The following is a 21,209-nucleotide window of genomic DNA, read 5'->3' as shown; positions in this document are numbered from 1 at the left end:
TGATGTAGATTAATAAGTTATTTATGATTGCAATAAGAAAATATTGATCTCCTTTCATAACTTTATTTTTAATATAATTATACATATGTACAAAGACAATACAGTTATAATATAAATATAAATAAATATGAAAATTATATTAGATTTTTCTTATACTATAAACATATTTCTACAGATTTTCATAAATATTTAATATCTAAATAATTTATAATAAAATAAATATTGAATACATATTTTGTGTTCCCATTTATCTTTTATTATTTTCTACTGTTGATTTTACATCAACATTAGTATAATATTTCATAGAATATAGTAGCATTTAATATTTGTATTTATGAAATAAATAATATGTCAGCATATGTTTCAAAAATTTTATGTTTATTCTATTTAATTATTTAATTCCTTATGTATTCCTTTTACATTTTACTTCAATGGTGTTTAAACTTGATTTAACATGTAATAAATAACCATATAAACAAGTGGATTAGATATAATAAATAAATTTAAGGTATCATTTTTACAAATTTATTGGTTTATATTTTTGTATATAAATTTCTAACTTACTATATAACAATTTAATTTATAAAAAATAGTTTTTACAAATAGTATTTTAAACGTTAATTTAAATAATTATTATTTTTTTAGAATTATAGAAATTGCTGGTGGACGAGAAGTTTTTTCTCAGAGTCGAGGTAAAGTAGCAGCTAGAAAATCACGCTTTCTTGCGGCATCAAATTCATTAAATAATGAAGACATTCAAACAGATAACAAGCTATCAGTTAAAAGAAATAATAAATCACCAAACACTCAAACTATATGGGAATTAAGAAGCCGGTAATTTGAAAAGTATTATCTACTTCTAATACACAAAATATATGATAGAATTGAACAAGAAAAATTTCATTTATTTATACGACTATCATATTTAATAATTTAGTTGCGTATTATTTTCCTGATGAAGGATTGTATATAATAATACAAATTATATATGACTGAATTTTTAGATGCGGTGATACAAGAAAGCAGCGTTCTAATAGAGAAGTCACAGAAACTGTATTTTCTTCAGAAATACATTCGGTGCGACATAATCCAACAAAATCTATTGACTATGATTCCCCTAAGAGCAATCACAGCAATCGTATTATTAACTATGACTCAATTTTGAATAGCAATAATGTAGAATATGGTATATCAAAAAATACTGCGGATCTTGATTATGGATTGTCAAAAAGCTGCATAGATTATCAATCAAATCACACTACGCCAGCAAGAAGCATGGCTATCGTTAGTGATGGTGAAGTAGTTGTCTTTGATGACATTGATGATAATTGGCAAAATTTGCGACTAGACTTAACTTCTAACAATACCAATCAAGTTACACCAACTAATTTAAGCCTTGAAACTGAGGAATCTCAAAGAGGTCGCATTCCTCCAGAACCATTAAGTTCTAGCATTGGAAGTACACCGAGCCCAACAACGGCATATCATCGTAATACTTCAGAATTTTTTAAGGTGCATATTTTTATTTGCTTGTTTTATCTATTAATTATATTTGTATTTACACAATTAAATAAATGATCAGATTTCATTACATCTTCCTTTGTAGGATGAATATAATAAAATTATTTAAAACATTTAATATAGTAAAGCAATTGAGAAGTAAAATGTTTTTTATGCATTATTATCCAAAATAAAGTTTTAAATACTATATAGAACATATGTTTTTAGGTTATTACTCCAGCTAGTGATTGTGAAGTAGACTCACCATCTTCAGAACGTAATCACAAAGTAACAAGAGTAATTGGTGAATTACCAATAGCACAATATTCTGAAAGTCCACGACGTTATGGAGTACGTGATACTCAACTTCCATGCCTTTTGTCATCACCATCTGTATACATGACACCAAGGCCTGGTTTTCCACAGAGAGTATTACCGACAACGCCAAGTCATAATGAGGTATGTTTCAAATGAATAGCTATATTTTCCTGTGTTATTATACAAAATGTATAGTGTAACTTAAACACCTTAACAATTTTTAAAGTCTTTTATAAGTTTATACATATGTATAATTATTTTTAAATTTAATAAAATTCAAATTTGAGAAGGAAGAGGGAAGGTTACATTATTGTATCAAGAAAATAGAAATTACAGAATATTTTCATGTTTCTTTTTAGAAGGAGGATACTTCTGCAGAAATCATCGTAGAAAAGGCTGTGGTAGAAACAAATATAAATTATTCTGATGATCAAACTGTAAATGCCTCTCCTCCATCTCCTAAAATTGAAGATGAAGAAGAAGACTCTTTAAAACCATCAACTATACCCACAGATAATATAAGCAATCTGGTATCGTCTGGTGGTAGTACATTTGATTATTTATATGAATTCTCAGAAACTCGAAAAGTACTTGAGGAATTCTTTAAATGTCCACCACCAACAAAAGAAAAGGAAAACAGTACTGAGTCTTTCCCATTTCAGGTATCAACATTTTGTTTATTTTATATGTATTATAATCGGCGGAAGTAAAATTTACATAAATACACATTTAATATTATAAACATTTTAAGTTTATTCATGCCTTAGTTAAAGCTTTTAATTCTTTTAATGTAACTTTATCTTATAATTTTAACACATGATTTATATTAAAAAGCATTTTCTGACTTTTGTTGCTTGTACTAAAATTGATTTTTCTATGATGGTAACTATGTTTTAAACTACCGCTTATAATCATACTCTTTTCTCAAGGATTTGGATTATGAACTGCGGAGACAAGGAGGAAGTGCTTATGTTGGTCAGCGATTAGCTAGTGGTCCACCAACAACAGAGGAAGTTCTAGTTCATGAATCTCCCAAGAAACAAAGAGCAGATTTTCCACAAAATGTAAGAATATTCATACAAACAAATTTCTAAATGTGCATATATAGTAATTTTTATTTGTATATAAGCCATTAATCAAATTTGAAGTTAATCATCAAAAATCGATCTACAATAAAAAAAAAGATAAAGTCCAAAATATATTACATAGCATCGTTTTACTTAAAATGAAGTTATATTTACTTGAATTTTAGTGTTTCGTCTCTTTTCAGGCCGGTGAACATGAAAATAATTTCTTAGACCTCTCAGTAGGTACTGGAAGTAGTGAGGATCTCGGAGAAACAGAGGTTGGACTGCAAGTTGGGCACTCTCGCAATTTTACATTGAGTCCTGAAACAACTGATTGCGACAGTAATTGTGGAGATCTCGATAGTGAAGTTTCATTAATGATGATGGATAATGAATTAATACCAGCTAGTGGTCTTCTTGGATCAGTTGGTGATTTAGGAAATAATTCAGATTCATTGAGAATATATGCTAGCATGCCAGTTCTTGAAGATGGCTTATCTAGTGGACACGCCAGTGATACTGATAATAATAATCCAACTGTGATGTTGATGAAGCGACAAATTAATGAAATTGAAAAAGAAATTATTCAACGTAGTCGTATTAATGATAGTACTCATCCAGCTACCACGGAGAATGATTCAGTTGGGAAAGATCTCTCTGGCTTAAATGTCGGCAAAGATATTTTGCATTCCTTAAAAACTTCATCGCCTGATCTATTTGTTCCTAAGAAAGAAAATTCATATGATACAAATGAGCTTCAGCTTGATGGTTTGGATCCTCTTGGCACACCACCACCACCAGCACCTCAGGCTAGACAAAGTGTTAATCTAGAAATAGGTGGTGAAGTTGAAGCTGCTATTAAAGACATTAGAATGGCTTTGCAAAGGACTAAGACTTTACCTGTAAAATCTTCTACAGAAGAATCAGCTGAACCTAATGTCAGTCCTATTTGGATACCAAGGTATTTCACTTTCCTTTTTTTAAAGTTTGTATTCTTTTATTAGTTTTGCAAATATTTGTATATTTTTAATACGAATTAAGGCAACAGCAATTATATTCGAATTTTAATTTATAAGTTCTATATTAGTATTTTTGCTATTTCTCTTGTTCTTTCAAAATTTTAAATAAAATCTTTCAGTATCATATTCCATTCTTTTAAAGTTTGCATTAAAATGCCCGATATGAGCAATAAAAATTACAAACATGAATTATGTGTACTGTTAAACATCTTTATATTTACATAAATAATTTATAACGTAAGATTTTATCTATTCTACAATAGTATTTATTGTTACTATCATACACATCAATCCACAGAGTATTCTTTATTGACAGTAATACATATATTTATTTTAGTTATTATAAACATCATTATTATAAATTTTTAATCTGAATATTTTCTTATATAAATATTTGTACTGTTTAAACGGCATAGTCTCAATAATCTACTGTAAAATAAAAATATTAAGAATACAAAATATTATAAAAAAGAAACTATTTTACATAATAAATTAATCATTCATATTTGTATTTGAGATGTAATTACTGTTCTTTAAGAACATCTAACTAAAATGTAGTCTATCGGATGGCAGGCGGAGAATTTGCGTGGAAAATAATAGCGAAGAGTCGGAAGTTCGTCGTACGGGTGAAGAAGCAGATGTTGAAATCGAGGAGGGTCCAGATGAAGAAGAGGCAGATACTGACCTCGAAACTGATCGTTTACTTGGACAGCAAAGAACAGACGACCAGGGTTTTTACGACGACAAGGTAAGATATATAATAATAAAATAATATTATTCAATAAGGTCTTTTTAAATCACAATCTTATGAATTGACGAAATAATCTTCGCGCAAATTAGTAAAATTAAAACACACCTCTAAAGATAACAGTATACGTATATGTACTATACATATAAACTGAAATCGTCATGTATTTTGTTGCAGGCGAAATGTATAATATTAAAAAATAATATCTAATCAAAGATACCGAATACATATAGTACAGTTTTCTTTCTAGTACAAACTTTAACTTTTCTCCACTTTTTTATTATTACAGTTATCTTCTTATGTTATCATGTTAACTTCCCAAATCTTGTATTTAAAAAATTACTGTTGGTTTTTATTATTCTAAATATTTATTAAAAAAAACATTTACAGCAATTTAGAATATAGTCCTTACAAATGTTGAACCAGGTTCTGTCAAAGATTTTTAATAATTTTAACCTTTAATAATGAAAATTAAAAACTTACCGATATTTATTATTTATTCAGTAAAGTATTTTTTATTATTGCCATTTATAATTTGGATTATACAATTAACAAAATACTTTGTATTAAAAATATTACTTTTCATATATAACCACGCAAATATATGTATGTACAAATTATTATTATCGATACTCTATGTTAGAAGGTATCTGTTGATTCAGTATTTTATTAGTAAGTAATTATATACAGGGTGTTTGAAACTTATTTGTCACGAGCGTCACAGCGTTATTCAACACCTCTGAATAGCCAAAGATCTGCAAAAAAAGTAGCCGCAAAATTGACCATGACCTTGTTGATGTTAAAGGTCAACATTTTTTTGTTGCATCGTATTTTACTCATCGTGAGGACAAAAAGTATCCAAGGAATCGTAAATCGTAACTCAATAGTTCCCTTGGGGAAAAAAATGTTAAAGTTCCATTAATTTTCAAATTCAGTTTATTTGTAATTTGCTTATATTGTGCAGTCAGATGCAGGAAAAGTAGCATCTATTGTCATACGTAGGTACTCCAGATCCACTATTATAAATTCCATATCTCCCTTTTTTTTTCTCTCTCGCAGCCGCGGACTCGCATTTCTACATTCCAAATCAATTTTTCTCCTAGATGACGCCCTGACTTTAGATTATGAGAAAATTGATGAACCGGTTGACTAGTGTGAGATGGAGTAGCATCATCGATCGATTCAACAATTTTTTTATCGTCAAGGTCAGTGCGTGATCTTGGGGAGAAATTTGGTCGGAATGTAGAAATGCGACTTCAGGAATAATAACGAGAAAGAAAAAAAAGGAGATATCGAATTTATAATAATGGATCTGGGATATCCATATGTGACAATAGATGCTACTTTTCCTGCATTTGACTGCCAATTGTGCATAAGCATATTGCAAAGCGAGTTTTAAAATTGATGGAACTTCAACATATCTTTTTTTTTTTTCAAAAGAACTATCGTGTTGCGAACCACGATTCCTTGGAGACCTTTCGTCTTCACGATGAGTAGAATATGATGCAACAAAGAGATTTGATCATTAACGTCAAGGCCAAGGTCACATCGAGGATTCAGGGTGTAGAAAAATGCTGTGATCATGACAAATCAGTTTCGAATATCCTATATATATCAAGAACAAAACTCTTTTATTCGTTAAAGATTAATAATTTTCATATTATACAACTTGTTTGATGATATGATAACATATAATTGTTCAATGGTCTTAATCCTTTATTTAGTAATACAAAAAATATTTTAAAAATATTCTGCAATATCTAAGAGAAGTTCAGTAAAGTTCATTAATTATAAAATAATGTTATTTAACGATAAATAAATTTAATAACAATAAAATATCATTTAACTGAATAAGATACTAAGATAAATATTATAGTTTACAAATGTTAATAGTAAATATTAGTTTTTAATAAGGAAAAGGAAATATGGGTTTTACAAAGGAATTATAAAAACTCTTACAAGTAAAATTGAAGTAGTTTCGTGTTTATATCTTGTTTATATTTTATAACTATTTACGATTAGAAAAAATTGTTGAGGTAAAATTAACCGTTATTTTTATACAGAAAATATTTTGATTTATTTCACATCTTTTCTATCTTTATCGCCCCCTTCTCGCGTATTCTGCGAAGAAAGATATTATAATGCATAAAGATTAGTTTATTCAGAATACGTTAAACTAAGTAAAGGATTAAAGTAAATAAAAAATATGCCTTAGGTAGTGCATGATCTGTGTAGGGGTATTATCTTAAGGGTAAACAGACTAACATAATAAATATAATTGGTGTTACATAGGGGTGGAGGAAGCCTAAGACTAGGACAATGTTACCACCGATGAGTGGAAAAGTGCCAACTCCTAAGCAAACTCCCCCGAAAAGCCTGAGTGTCGTTCCGGTAGAAAGCCCGCTAGCACCTTCGGAACCCTTAGCTTCGACCTCAGCCTGTGTATCCACTTCCGCTTCTGCCTCTATTTCACCTCCTCCAGTAGTTTCCGTTATTCAAGCTCCGCCTTCCGATTGTGATGTTACTACTCCCTCACAACCTACGACAAGTCCACAGAAGACTCCAGCCAAAAATTCTCCCTCGTCCCCTCAGAGTCTCAAGGAATCCAGCAACAAGGTGAAAAAGGTGCCCCTTCAATTAAATTTCATCAAACTATCTTCTTTTATTATGGCTGCTACTAATCATACTGCTACTACTCTCTTTTCTATTCATTTATTATTACCATTAGTGCAATTAACATATTCAGTTAAATAACAACAAACAACAAATACCAATTGATATACTTACTACAATCTTCTTGTTATTCGTTATTTGTTTAAAAAAAATAATCTCTCATTATTTAAAAATTAAATGATTATCAAATAATTATTAATTAATTAAATAAATAAAAATTAAAGATACTTTTCTATGTTACAATTGTATATCACATTTTGATATTCATAAAATAATTAATAATTTCTCATGAATGTTTTTCAAAAGGATTTGTTTTTTATTTTATTAATTTCGAAAATAAGTGTTCGATAAAATTATAATCCTTTTGGGGTTTTTATATCTATATTTATACCTTATATTTGAATCCTCAAAAATTTTGAGTTTTAGAGTAACTGATTGCATTTATTTGTAATCTTAGTACAATCCTCCTAATCAATAACATCATTTGCTATTTCTTCCACTATATACATAGAGACCATTATATGGGGGGTTCAGAAATCAATCAGTGCAAGTCCAACTTCCCCGAAAATGAGTTACATAGTCCAAAAACTATTTTATTATTAAAATATTCCAATTGATAAAGTACATTTATATGTGGATGTCGGAGACGAAAGAACACCGGAGCCTCCGGAATTTTGGATAATCCCGCAACATTGTAATCTAGAGTCTACGATAGCTGTAATTAAACAATTGTAGTTATTCAATCCGATTGTAATTGTTCGAGATTAGTGATAGTGAGCTTTGGCTCGAGGCGACAGTCTGTCGCCGAACGTAGCCGCGGTTACGGGATGAACGCTGTGTCTAACAAAGGCATGGAGTAATTCTATAACTCTCCTTAAAAAGGAAATAATTGTAACACTCGACAGTAAACATTCCAACGATCTCTGTCCCGTAGCTCGCCACGCGCAGACCCTATTCTTCGAGTAAGATGATTGCCAGATGTCGATGCTTCTCCGCAGTACATGTTCAGCTAGCCCGAGGGCCCGTTATAAATCTTAAGATTTAGCTAACTAAAGTCCTTCAAACGGACGAACAGTCTTTGTCCCAACTACAGGAAAATAGGGGAGACCTATTTTTCAACGAGGGGCGCCTCCCACTAGCAACTTTCCCTCGAGGGCGGCTAGCATCTTTTTCTAACCACCGATATGGAGATTGACCAATTAGCAGCAACGCCAATTTCCCTTACTTTCTGAACGAAGGCTTTTCTCGACGAATCCGATGATCTCGTGTCCTTAGACACACCCCATATAGTTTTCCTCTGTGGCATCATCGGGACGGGAAAGTCATTCTCTCTCGCGATCTCATCGACGAAAAGAGTAACCCCTTACGACCAGTGAATATTACGCGTCCGACTTAGATTTTGTGAGCACGTTCATCGATCATCCCGTCGACCGCGGATTCGTTATTGAACCTAAGATCATTGTCATTAGTTTCTCGAGTATCTAATTACCACGGTTACTTGTCCGGTTCTATGATAATCGTATTTGCACTAGTCGATGTCTTCTCTATTGCATAACGACACGTGTAATCCAAACGAAGATTCGTTTCACGCCCTTAACCCTAATTCTAATGTAAACCCGACATAGATATAGAATAGATTTCGGTACTTGTGTCGACCACTGAGTTACTGGTCAAAATTATTCAGCGGACGATCAATGTAAGTCACTTTAAAGTCGCGTTAAGTTTACGCTTTGTTGTTTGTTATTTAGAGAATAATTTCAACGTGAGAGAATAAAATGAAAATTCCCCTTTTTTGTTATCAGAAAATTATCTTTCCTCTGATAGTGGGTCTGAAGATAATTATTTAGGAATGCTGTCCTAGATTTCGATGATTTTTTAAAATATTGTAGAAATTTTAAACAACTTTTACCTTTGCACGTTACCGCCGGACTCTTTTAGTATTTGCAGAAAGCTGTCGATATCACTACAGAGACTTCTACCTATGCGTGTATACCTGTGACATAGTTTACATCCATCCACCATTAATCTCTTTATCTTTGTACCATACTTCACGAATCGAAATAATTATTCACAACTGCATACGCGAAGCTGCAGGAAATGTGTCCGAAAATTTGTTCCGGTGGGATAATATCAATAAAATATAAAGCTTAGTATGAATTATAATTATGTTATTATTACCCAAATTATATTAGTCATAACGCGGCGACCAAATTTTAAAGACTAACTCGAACCTAACGCTGACCATTAAGGGTAATCATTTTTAATATGCTCTTGTGTACGAAGCTGTAATACGAAAGATCCGTGGAATACTTAACCTCGTCCAACCTTCGTTTATATATACTACATATAAAGAAAAGATAAGATTTAAGACCTTCGTTAGCTTTTTAAATCCGATGCCCAATTATATTCACTGTAACGATACCGATAGTTTCTGCGAATATCTCGGAAACTAAGATCGAGTGGCGGTTACGTGTATAGAAAAAAATTGCTTAGAATCATGCCCTTAACGACATATCAAAAAGTTATGGAAATTCAATGTGGCGGCAGCTTTCTAAATAATTAGCAAAATTTGTTGTAAAGAAAGTTGTAAAGAAGGAATTATATTCGATGTCCAGAGTATCGACTCACGAAAGAAATTAAAAAGAAACACATTTTGATCTGATACGTTGTACTCCGCTGCATTATTATAGGTTTTATCGAATCTTGCCTACAGTAAATGGGAAAAACACTAGCATTCATATCAAAGGTAAATCAAATGAACTTTGATGCCAGTGGCTTTGAAAGTGATAATCCGAACAAATATTTGACATATCACAATTCTTTGATTTAATCTGATTTCTATTAAAAAAACATAGCGTTTTCTTTTCTTTCTCTTACGGTTAAGCTTATTCCTATGTCATCTTATAATAAAAATCGCTTTTTGTATCTTTATTAGTATTATCACTTTTTTAATATTTATATTTACAACCATATAAATTGTAAAAACTTTCATTATTTCGGTTTCAATGCTAATGGACTTGTTCTGATTTGCTTCTGAACCCCTCGTATATAATTTCCATCTTTTCTTCCTTTTCGGTGATTAAATATGAATTGTATAATATACTAATCTAAGGAGATACATATCAATGCAATTTACAAACTATGCAAACACGAAGTAGTGATAGATAGTTACATAGTACGTCACAAGTGCATGCATATTAACAAATTCAAAACAGTTTTCGTTATTTTCGTAATGCAAATAAAGTAGAGCCAAATGGTAACGGTAATCTTTAAGTACGGTTTTATTAAAAAAGTAATCGCCTTATCTTTTATTTTTCAGTCTTTTATTTTTCTTTTTCAGATCGCATTTTGAAAAATATTACAATATTAAAACAATATCGCGATATTAAGGTAGCTAGATAATACAAAAACAATGAAATAAAAAGCATATACATTCATACAGTTTAATTTAATTATTAATTTTATAAAAAGAGACTCATGGTTCGGGTTAAGGTCTTTTGAAACTTGTTTAACTATACATTAGCTGCAATAAATATTTCTTTAAAACTTATTTATCGAGACAGTTAGATTTGAAAAACTATTGCATGAATGAAGCTTTGATAAGTGGTACAAAATATAATTTGCAAAAGCACGTATCCATAATATTGTATGATGAATTTTCGCTTGTTTTAGTAGTGAAGTAATTGCAAATATTTTTATGTTTAATAGGAAAAAGAAGAGAAGAAGAAAAGCAGAAATAAAGAAGGTAATGAAAACTATTTCTATACTTTTTGCGAATACATACAAAGTACATGTTACTTCATTATTTAGTATTGCTTTTCGTAATAATTTTGTAATATTTGTAATAAGTGATATAACAATAATTTTTATTACTCACTGAGGAATGTTATTTAATATCATGTGATATATTTTTCTGGTTGTAAATAGTATAGAAATATAGTGATAAATCAGAAAAAGATCGCTTATCACAAGTATTTTAGAAAATTAAAATATAACGTTGCTATGTTAGAAAACTTCATGATAAGCTAAAGGTATATGAAATTAATTGTTTTTATCTTATTTGATACTGTATGATATCGATTAAGAAAGCAAAAACGCTTAATTAATGCTTATTTAATCTTCTGCAATAAGATTAATGTTTATGTGGCGCTATAGATAATGTTACTTCTATGATCTTACTCTATAGTCGATTCAAAACAAACTCTAAAAAATATTCCTAACTCTATCATTTTGATTATTTTAACTATTCATTTTCAAATTATGTACATACTAATAAATGTATAAAATGTGTCTTTCATTTGCTGCATTCCTGTTGGATATACTCGGTAGGTAGTTTAAAGTAAAATTTATCATTTTTTTCAAATTTGGAACTTGTAATATAATCAGTTAACTGTTGAAAGTTATTTGATTTTACATTGATGATTGAAGACTGTAAGAATTATGTTTACAATTTTGCTATTTCTATAAATTTGGAAGGAATAAAAATAAGATTACTAATAATACTAAATAAGATTACTAATGGATAACTTAAGTAACAACATTGCTTTCAATTTTACGCGACAGTTTTGCTGTAGCAAGCAAATTATCTAGCTGATTTATAAATATTAACATCACTGCATGTTTGGAAGGCATGAATTTGTATCTCTTTAAACCCTTTGATAAGATGACGACAGATAGCTTGATAATATCCGATCGGCTGATAACTGTTTGATCTAATTCCTTTTCTGAGAATATTTATGGAAGTTGATCAGTACAGTACGAAATGTACTTCTGTGATGTACTTATAATCTATTTAGATGTTAGATTTGTTAGAAAAAGCTAAAAATTAAGAATGTCCATTTCAGTGGAATCATTTTATCTATTCATTATATAACTGAATTGTATACGAATATTAGTTATACAAAATTAGAAACTTTGGATCAAGCTTAGATCTATTGAAACTAGTGAAGAACTATTACAAGAAATCAACTATGGAGTATAAGAAATATGAAGAATAAGAAGTGCAAAGGAAGGAAATTATATTGTTTTAATTAAATATAATTGATAATTATAATTTAAAGATTTATGTGATACAAATAAATATTCATATATGAAACATATATATTCAAGCAGGTTCCAATTTTCCATGCCTGACATTAGTTGTTGAATTTAAAGAGATAATAAATTAAATAAATCAACCAGAGAACGTATTCATTATTAGAATATGTTAAAGAACCATGAAGAACATTAAAATTGTACTATACTTGCTTGCTATACCAAAACTTTCAACGCATACAGAACCGTTTTGATACTTAATTACGAAACAAGAAAGAATTGGTAATTTTGTAAGAAGTCTAGAAAAGATCAGAAAATGACATCAAGCGAACAGTTGGTTAATAAGAGATATGGATATAACGTTAACAGACAATTTAAAAAATGATAAAACCTCGATGGGAAGCGTTCCTGTTCCAATACGCGCGTCTTCAATTAGACTTGTTCAGTCATCGTTCGATTATTCTTTGTTGTTCGGCAATTTGAAGAAGGAGAGATCGCGTGAGAAGTCTAAATGGTACGTTTCTTTGAACGTTTCAGCTCTTCTCAACGATTCTTCAGTTTTGATCGAAGGAGTATTGTTCCGAGCCAGATATCTCGGATCTACTCAGCTCGTCTGCGAAGGAGAACCTACCAAGTCGACTCGTATGTGTCAGGCAGAGGAAGCTGTGTCTAGGATAAAGGTACGCTTATCATTTTCTTATTATATGTTTGCATTTTACGCATATGCTCTTTACCTTACGTCTTACTTCTTTCGTTTCCCTCCTTCAAAATTATATTTTTACTTCTTTGATATCATAGGATCTGGCAATTATTCCACGTTAAATTAATATGATTTGCGGAAACAGTAATTTACCAAGCGATTTTTTACGATTTATTTAATACGAAAACTACATTGTTCATTCAATTACAGCATCCTTATTAACATTCCTTTCAAAAATAAGAAATTAAGAGATAATTCAAATATATGGCTGAAGATACGGTAGGATATAGAACGTGTAACTTGCATAAGAAAGAGCAAAGAACATGACATGTATTTTTGTATTTAGGATGTCAGAAAGATTCTACACGCAATTTACTTCAAAATTACAAACGATGAAAGAGTAAAATTAGAAAACGCAATTAATTTGATGTGGAATTTTCTTATATATTTTATTTCGATGAAACCTATCGCTGAGCCCTATTCTATACGGTTATCTGATCGTAACCATATGTATTTATAATTAGCAACATATTTAAATATGTTAGGATATCTAACGTCAAGTTAAACGTTACATACACTCATTTACGCTCTATGTGCGCGGTAGAGATCACGTATAATTCTCATAACTCTCGCATTTATCGCGCGTTACTTATAATATTATTATAAACGATTGCAACACTGCGAAGTAAGGGTAGATTGTCCACTATTAGACATATTTGTATCGTTTGCACAATTCATTCGGTAAATGCATGGCAGATCTTTAGTTCCTTCGAAACTTCATAATTCATAGGTAAAGACCTGCTGCTATCGTAAGCATTCCTTTTTTTTTTTGTTCATTTTTTGTTTTGTCAATACAGATATGTTTGTATATACGAAAAGTGGTTTATGTTGTGGAAAGATTACAAGAAGGGAAGAATAACTCCTACTTATAGAAGATTTGTGTTTGATAAACGTGAAATTTCTCGATCGTGAAAACAAAATGATTCGTACTTTAATAGAATATTAATGTGCATAATTAATTATCGAGTTTCGATCATTCATTGTATAAGACACGCATTCGATTTTTACTCTTTTAATATCAACATAGCTCTCAATAAATAATATAAAAAGTAAGTTCTTAAGATATTAATTGTATCTAACTTTCACTTCGAGGTTTCATGCGTGCATATATGTATAAAATAATTATAAGATCAATGGCAGGAACATTCAAACATAATAGTACATCGAGTGAATTTACTTAAATATCTGATTCCCTCCTTAATTAATATTAATTTCACGATTGTACGAGGGATCATTTTGATATTTGATATTTGTATTATTTAATCTTGAAACTTTCCATTTATCAAACACTCTATAAAGAATATATTGCATTGAATTCAATAGGGTCTTTAGATCTTATCTTTAGATAGTCTTATCTTTAGATAGGATTAAAATTTGATAATTTGAATAATCAAATGTCTCTTATTTGTTCTTCACGGTATTTTTTATTTATACCTGTAGATAGTTATTACATATACATACATAATATATGTTCGTTTATACCTATTGCGTTATCTGTGCAATATATGCAAGCTGTTAAATATTACGGTGATTTATATGAGATGTATGAAGAAAACTATTGTTTAAAATGATTTATGTTGAATACTTATAGAAGTGTAATATCTTTTCGGTAGCTCTATAAGATGTATGTATATGCGATTTATGTGTATAACAGTAATATAATGCACTGACGCGTCCTTGCATGTACAATAAAATGCAATATAGAATGTCATAAAAGATATGTATTATAAAAATTTATATGTATTTTATTAAATTTTAGCTGATAAATAGCCTAGTATAAAAAAGTATGTTCAAAGAAAATAAATTAAAGTTTTTGCTAAGATACTTCAGTTAAACCTGAGAGTTTTTCCCACAAGTTAGGAATATCGCGAAAACGAAGGATTATATTCGAAGTTAACCTTTCCTCAGAATTTCAACGCAATTCTTGTTTTATTGATTTCTAATCCTATATTATGTAAATGTAATTTCTGGTAATATAACATTAAGAAATCATTGACTAATGTACACCAAACGAATAATTTCTGAATCAGCAACACGTTGATTGCCAACATTTTACTTAATTGAATTATCGGATACGACTGTTTAAAATGAACAACGATCGAATTAAATCTAATAAAATAGAAATAATAATTTCGAACAACCTTATATATTAAACGAAACTTTGAATTTAAAATATTAAAAAGATTATCTTGCTTAAATTCTGATAAAAAAAAAAGAACACGTGATTCGATATGCTGGGAATTTTAAAATATTTAACATGAAATGAAACATCGCTAATAAGAATCAACATTTTAATATAGAATGTTAATAATTTAGAAGTAGCAGCAAGATGAATTATCAATTGATTAAAGAAATTGATCGTGTTGTGGATTCTAAATACTCTATTTAAATACGATATATTTTTTGTATTTTATTATAATACCAGGCAGATACGTTGTTTTTAAGAAAGCAAAGGTACGGTAATTTTGAATTTTCTCTATGTATTTTTCATAAACTCATGTTTCACTCGGTATAAGAAAATACTTACATTATTAGCATTTGACTGTGCTTTTTCTACACACATGCTTTGATCACGTCTCTTCTGATGAATTAGTGTTTTGTTCCATCTTTACACCGAATTATTTTATACAGTATCATATACCTTTGTAATTCAATCGATTAGTATTCGAATAATTTTCTAATTACAATATTCTAGAAAAGTTACATAAAATGATAAAACTTTAAAAAAGATAGAAGACTTAGTTTCTCGATAAATTTCTATACAAAATATTACTAATTGAGTATAAGAGAACAATGTTACGCATCGTATGTTATTTAGATGTTATATTAGCTAATATATAAATTTTACATAAAATATTTAATGAGCAGTTTCGAATAAAACAGATTGATGCTATCTCAAAAAATGCGAATATCGATGTAAATATATAAATTAAAGTAAAATATAATTAATATCTTGAATTAAACTTTTGGTCGAGATTCTTAAAAAACTTTAAACTTAAGAGAGATAATTGATGTTTAAAAGAGGAAAGTAATTTAAATATAATTATAATAACATGGTTTACACCGCGTTGTAAGATGATATTTCTATCTATGTATAAAAATATAATGTCTTTTAATTACATAATTTATTGTTAAAATTATACAGGATAATCTGCTGCAGTATAAAAGTATAAAGTATGAAAATTTTTGCCTGTTCGTTTGGAAAGTCATTTGGAATAACAAATAACTTGTATTTCTCAAAGCTGAGTTGTAATATTAAACTTAAAACTTTCCAATAACAACAGTAAAATTTCGAATAGCAAGAACACTTTAAACTATAACTATATAAGTACATATCGGGATCTATGTTCATATTTATAATGCTTTACATGCAGAATGATCACCCAAACAATCTGTTCGGAATTTTTATATTTTTCAAAAATTAGTCTTAACGTGTAACATACTATGCTATAATAGTGATAACACGATTGCTCAGTACCGTTTGTATAAAAGTATTATGTTAAATATTCTACTGATAAATAAATTAGCAAAAATACTACAGTGTATTGAAATGACATTTAATTATCAAATTAGACATTATAAAATGATTTTCCCATTATTAGACAACTTCTATGTGAACTATTGCTTCTTATTTATATAATTTTGAAAATTCTTCCCATTTTTATATACATAATTACACAATATTGTTTAATCATTCTGTAAATGAATTTTTTTTAGGAAATATTCGAATACTAAGACATAGTTTGATTGTACACAAGACTAATTTGGGGATTGATCTGCATTAAAATTGATCACTACGTAAAAAAGTACGAATGTTCTCTAATAGTCACCCTTTCCTCATGTTACTACCACCACCACCGCCACCACCACCTACCTATCGTTCACTTTTTTTATGTGATTTTGATGTTTCTCTGTGTTTATCTGTCTCGGATAGGAGCTGGATAAAATACCAAATACAAGCATACATCTATAAATACAAACAATTAAAAACGTTGCTTTTGTTAACTATGCCATGTATATACCAGTGATAAATTAATAATACAATAAGATTTAAAAATAAGATTATGGCCTTTGCAAACCAAAGCACAATGAAAAACAATCGTTGTGTGATCACATTGGTAAAAATTAACTTACTATGCATGTATTTACATGCTTGGAAAATTCGGACAATGTATTTTAAATATATTGGTATTATTCATGAAAAAGAGGCATATTTATTCGGCTCCTTTACGATTACTTTCTTGTGTATACATAGTTGTCTGCCCTACTTTGCTTCGTAGATTGTACGCAACACTATGTCTCTTTCTGCACGATCGTGTATTATAAAAATTTCGTGTAACATAAATCACAGTATAGAAGGAAAAAAAAATGTATAAAGTACATTTATATTGATGGACTTGTGTGCTTCACATTAGCATATGAACTGATACGTTAATTCCGAAATAAGAATGTCACACTTTAATTTCAATTTGCCTTTGAATATAATAAAAATATTATAGAAAGTAAAAATCAACCTTGATAAAACGAAGCTAATATTTTATTATATTTCACTGTAACACGTACATATGTAAGGTAATTTTAGATACTTTTTGAGGAAAGAAAGAATATTGCACGTATCACACTCTAACTTCGAAAGTCACACAACTCGAAGACGCAAGAAACTAAGTAACGCGCTCTGAACATAATAACACGTTATTCTGATAATCAACTTATCAACAAGAAGAAGCGTACTCGTAAAATGGATTTTCCAAGTAACGTCACTTCTATTAAGAACGCGATATATGTATTTCATTATATCTGCGTTATTTTCGAATCTGAAACGGACGATATAAATATTAGAAACACACGGCGTCTTAAGATAAATGTGTCGTTAAAAGATGAACTTGCTTCAGGACTTAGTTTTAAAATATTATTAATAGTTATGAATTGTTAATATTTCTATAATTCTTGCAAACAATTTACTTGAAATTGATATTTATAAAGTGCCATATAATCAAAGAATTTGTAAATAATTCGATTTCAAGATATATCATCATAATATATCAGGAAATGATTCGTAACTCATATACGATTTTACGCTTAGAAACTCGATGAAAATGAATATTATTAAATTTGTTAAATGTTCAAATGTTTCTTAAGAATCCTAAAAATGTATAGATCTGTACAGATCTGCACGATGTCCTAGATTTGAACAACGATAGGACATTCTCTGTGTGAGATGACGAGTGCCAACATCTCGAAGCATGATACAGTACCAGCTTCTATCGTATACAATTCAGTGGTTCTGTACAGTTTGTTGGCTTATACTTCAAACGCTTCACACGAATTTCGATCTGATCTGTGTGTGATTTCCATCATACCGATACTTGAAAGTTAATATTTAGCAAACGTCAAGTTATTCCGTAACACACTTGCTCCAACCAAAACACGAAATAGAACAAATATAATACCGATCGTGTATTAATGTGTTTATGTACGTATTCGGTAAAAGGAAAATAACAAGCCGATTAAGATCAAACGTAATGAATTTTCTTTGCCCCGAATCGAGTTTAGCTCTGTATTTGCCGTGGTGAAGAATGTACACGATAGAGGAGAGAGTAGAACGACAGTAAATTTGAGAAATGTAAATGCATTGTAGGGGAAAAGCAAAAAAAAAAGAAAAATAAAAGTGGGAAATGAAAAGACGAAAAAATTGTCCGCGTTTGCTCGTGGTGTCGGTGGTGCGTGGTAATGTGACTAGCAAGAGCATTTGTTTTGTTTATCGTTACGGAAGGAGGGGCCAATGGCTACGGGTATGCAGGCTACGCTGTTAAACTATGGGGGGCAGCAAGGGTTTGGTCGGTGCAGCGTTGCATCGCAAGGAAGCTTCGAGGAAGATGAATGCGACTCGAGTGAAGAACTCATAGGGAACGCATCTGGTGGGGGCCAGTCCGAGTCGCAGACTGTGGGGCTCCAACCAAAACTGGCCCCGATCAGTGGCTCTATGGAGCCCACCACCGTTTTCAGGCTTCACTTTCTCGGATCGGTTGAAGTTGAAGAGGAAGGGAGACGTAAGCGCCTTAACAACCACATAGTGCGGGAGGCTGTGACTAAGATCAAGGTCCGCCCTCCAACCCTTAGATGTATCATTATATTCTATTCTATAATCGTTGTTATGTTCGACTCTCCTACCTGCAACAGATTGCTTTTTTTATTTCTCGTTTCTCTTTACATTACACCTTCGCTTTCTTTCACTGACAACGAGTACTTTACGTACATGTTACTTACCTTAGTTCTTGAATCCTTCAAATTGAATTATTCGCCCGATACTCTAATAAATATATCTTCGTTTTAAAGAAAGAATTTTAGCGCTTTAAATAGCAAATTAGGTATCGAAGAGTGAAAATTCTTAGATAGCTCGTAGTAATACACAGCAAATGCTTTGTAGTGGATGCTACAGTTAACAAGATAAAGTAATAAATAGAAGATGCAAAAAATAATTTACTTAATAAAGGACATTATTCCACAGAAAGATATACCACGAAAATCTGTCAGGTGTACGCAAGCTTTTCACATTTCTGACATCGTCTTTTTTCTCCTCAATTGTAAGAAAAACGTGTGACGATACCTTTTAGGATATGTACAAGAATGGCAACATCTCGCAATATCGATAATGTTAGACATCTTTTGTCAAACATTGATTATTTTCAAAAGTGATGAAACTATTGCTTGATCAATTTACAGTGTTTTCTAAGAGACGCTTCCTTTCGTAAAAAGAAATGAAAAACAATGTTTATCGCGAGGAACCAACCGCACGAAAGAACGTGAAAGGAAGAATAATTAAGTCTTGCGCGTATAACTCGCCTGTATAGGACCAGTAATTGGTGCAGGAATCCGTATATTGTCCTGGTTAATAAGCCAAGTCCGATGCTGATGCAGGTTTCAACGTATGGAGCGTGGCATACTAGCGAGTGTTCAGATTAAGCAGAATGTTTTATTCCATTAAAATGTAGCTTCCAATTTCTGGGCCCGGTGTATCGCTCACACCGGTTCCCGGGCCCCTTTCGATCGCAGCCGGGACGGTCATCGTGGAGGTTTTAGTCGGTTGGAGTCCGACACTACCACGCCGCTTTTCCCCAGAAGCGACCTGGTGTCCGTGCGGATTTCCTCCACGTTAATAAAAAAAAAAAAAAAAAAAGCTTCCAATTTCTAATAATTTTACGTTTTTATTACTTATTTACCTATTATATACGTATTCTCTTAAAGAGCCACTTTTCACTTATCAAATTTACGTTACAATTGAAGTAAAATTCAGTGATTATTACCGTCTCGCAACACTGACTGAAACATGTTATCAAGTAACAGTTTCTTATAAGTTGAAAATCAACTGAAGATCAGAGCTTAAAGCAGAAACGAAGAAGAAAGTAAACTTTTATACGTATTAATAAGATAGAAGGATAAGATAATTATAATATTTCAAAGATAATGTAAGAGAAAAATATTTTTCTTCGATAGATTAATAATTGCTTAATTGTTTTAAATGAAAATTATCTAGATTTACTCGTTGTCAATGAAAATGGGTGTAACTAGACATGATTATTTAAACGAATTGTACTTTGAATGTATAATGTTTTTCACAATTATACGTGACACACATATTTGATTAGGTTTTCTTATTAAACTCTCAGGTTTACGGAAGTTTCGAATTTCAAGTTTATTAGTATAGAAAAAATACATATGGACGTGAATTCTATTTCACCAAACTTACTAACAATCGCATTTTCAATATTGTGCATCATTCCTTGTCTTAAATTTAAACATGATATATAGTAAACTTACAGCATCTTTTCTTACTGTTCTTTACTGTATAATATTGTTAATCTCAATTAATTAATTAATTGCTTCCTTTATTTTATTCTACATGCTGCTTCTTCGTGATAGGCATTGGTACGTATTTTTTACAATACCATTTTAATTGAATATCTTTTTCATGTGTAACAAAGATATAAGACGAAACAAAATATGTAGGTAGTTGAAAGTAGGAACTTCCATTTAGTACTTTTACTCTACACGATTTTTAATAAATTCGACGACAATATTATTGATGATAA

The 21,209-nt window shown here is 30.4% G+C and overlaps 1 protein-coding gene across 10 annotated transcripts in view; it reads left to right on the top strand.

Annotated features, from left to right (window-relative positions):
* The window catches only part of LOC126868586 (uncharacterized), a 41,210-nt gene that overhangs the window by 8,409 nt on the left and 11,592 nt on the right, over nucleotides 1–21,209 (top strand). Inside the window, exons 4-14 of one of the 10 annotated variants that reach the window (XM_050624209.1) lie at nucleotides 646–692; nucleotides 765–834; nucleotides 1,005–1,512; nucleotides 1,729–1,959; nucleotides 2,178–2,480; nucleotides 2,748–2,882; nucleotides 3,089–3,846; nucleotides 4,463–4,652; nucleotides 6,945–7,277; nucleotides 11,034–11,070; nucleotides 12,897–13,039. In XM_050624209.1, the coding sequence (XP_050480166.1) occupies nucleotides 646–692; nucleotides 765–834; nucleotides 1,005–1,512; nucleotides 1,729–1,959; nucleotides 2,178–2,480; nucleotides 2,748–2,882; nucleotides 3,089–3,846; nucleotides 4,463–4,652; nucleotides 6,945–7,277; nucleotides 11,034–11,070; nucleotides 12,897–13,039 (2,755 nt within the window). Of the gene's footprint in view, nucleotides 1–645; nucleotides 835–1,004; nucleotides 1,513–1,728; nucleotides 1,960–2,177; nucleotides 2,481–2,747; nucleotides 2,883–3,088; nucleotides 3,847–4,462; nucleotides 4,653–6,944; nucleotides 7,278–11,033; nucleotides 11,071–12,896; nucleotides 13,040–18,892; nucleotides 20,368–21,209 lie in introns of those variants that run through there. The other 9 variants (XM_050624212.1, XM_050624213.1, XM_050624205.1 and 6 more) reach the window with 9 other exon arrangements.

This window comes from Bombus huntii, chromosome 8, assembly GCF_024542735.1.
Source record: "Bombus huntii isolate Logan2020A chromosome 8, iyBomHunt1.1, whole genome shotgun sequence".
NCBI classification, from domain to species: domain Eukaryota; kingdom Metazoa; phylum Arthropoda; class Insecta; order Hymenoptera; family Apidae; genus Bombus; species Bombus huntii.
The sequence above is the reverse complement of the archived record's forward strand: the minus strand, read 5'-3'. Positions and strand labels throughout refer to the sequence as shown.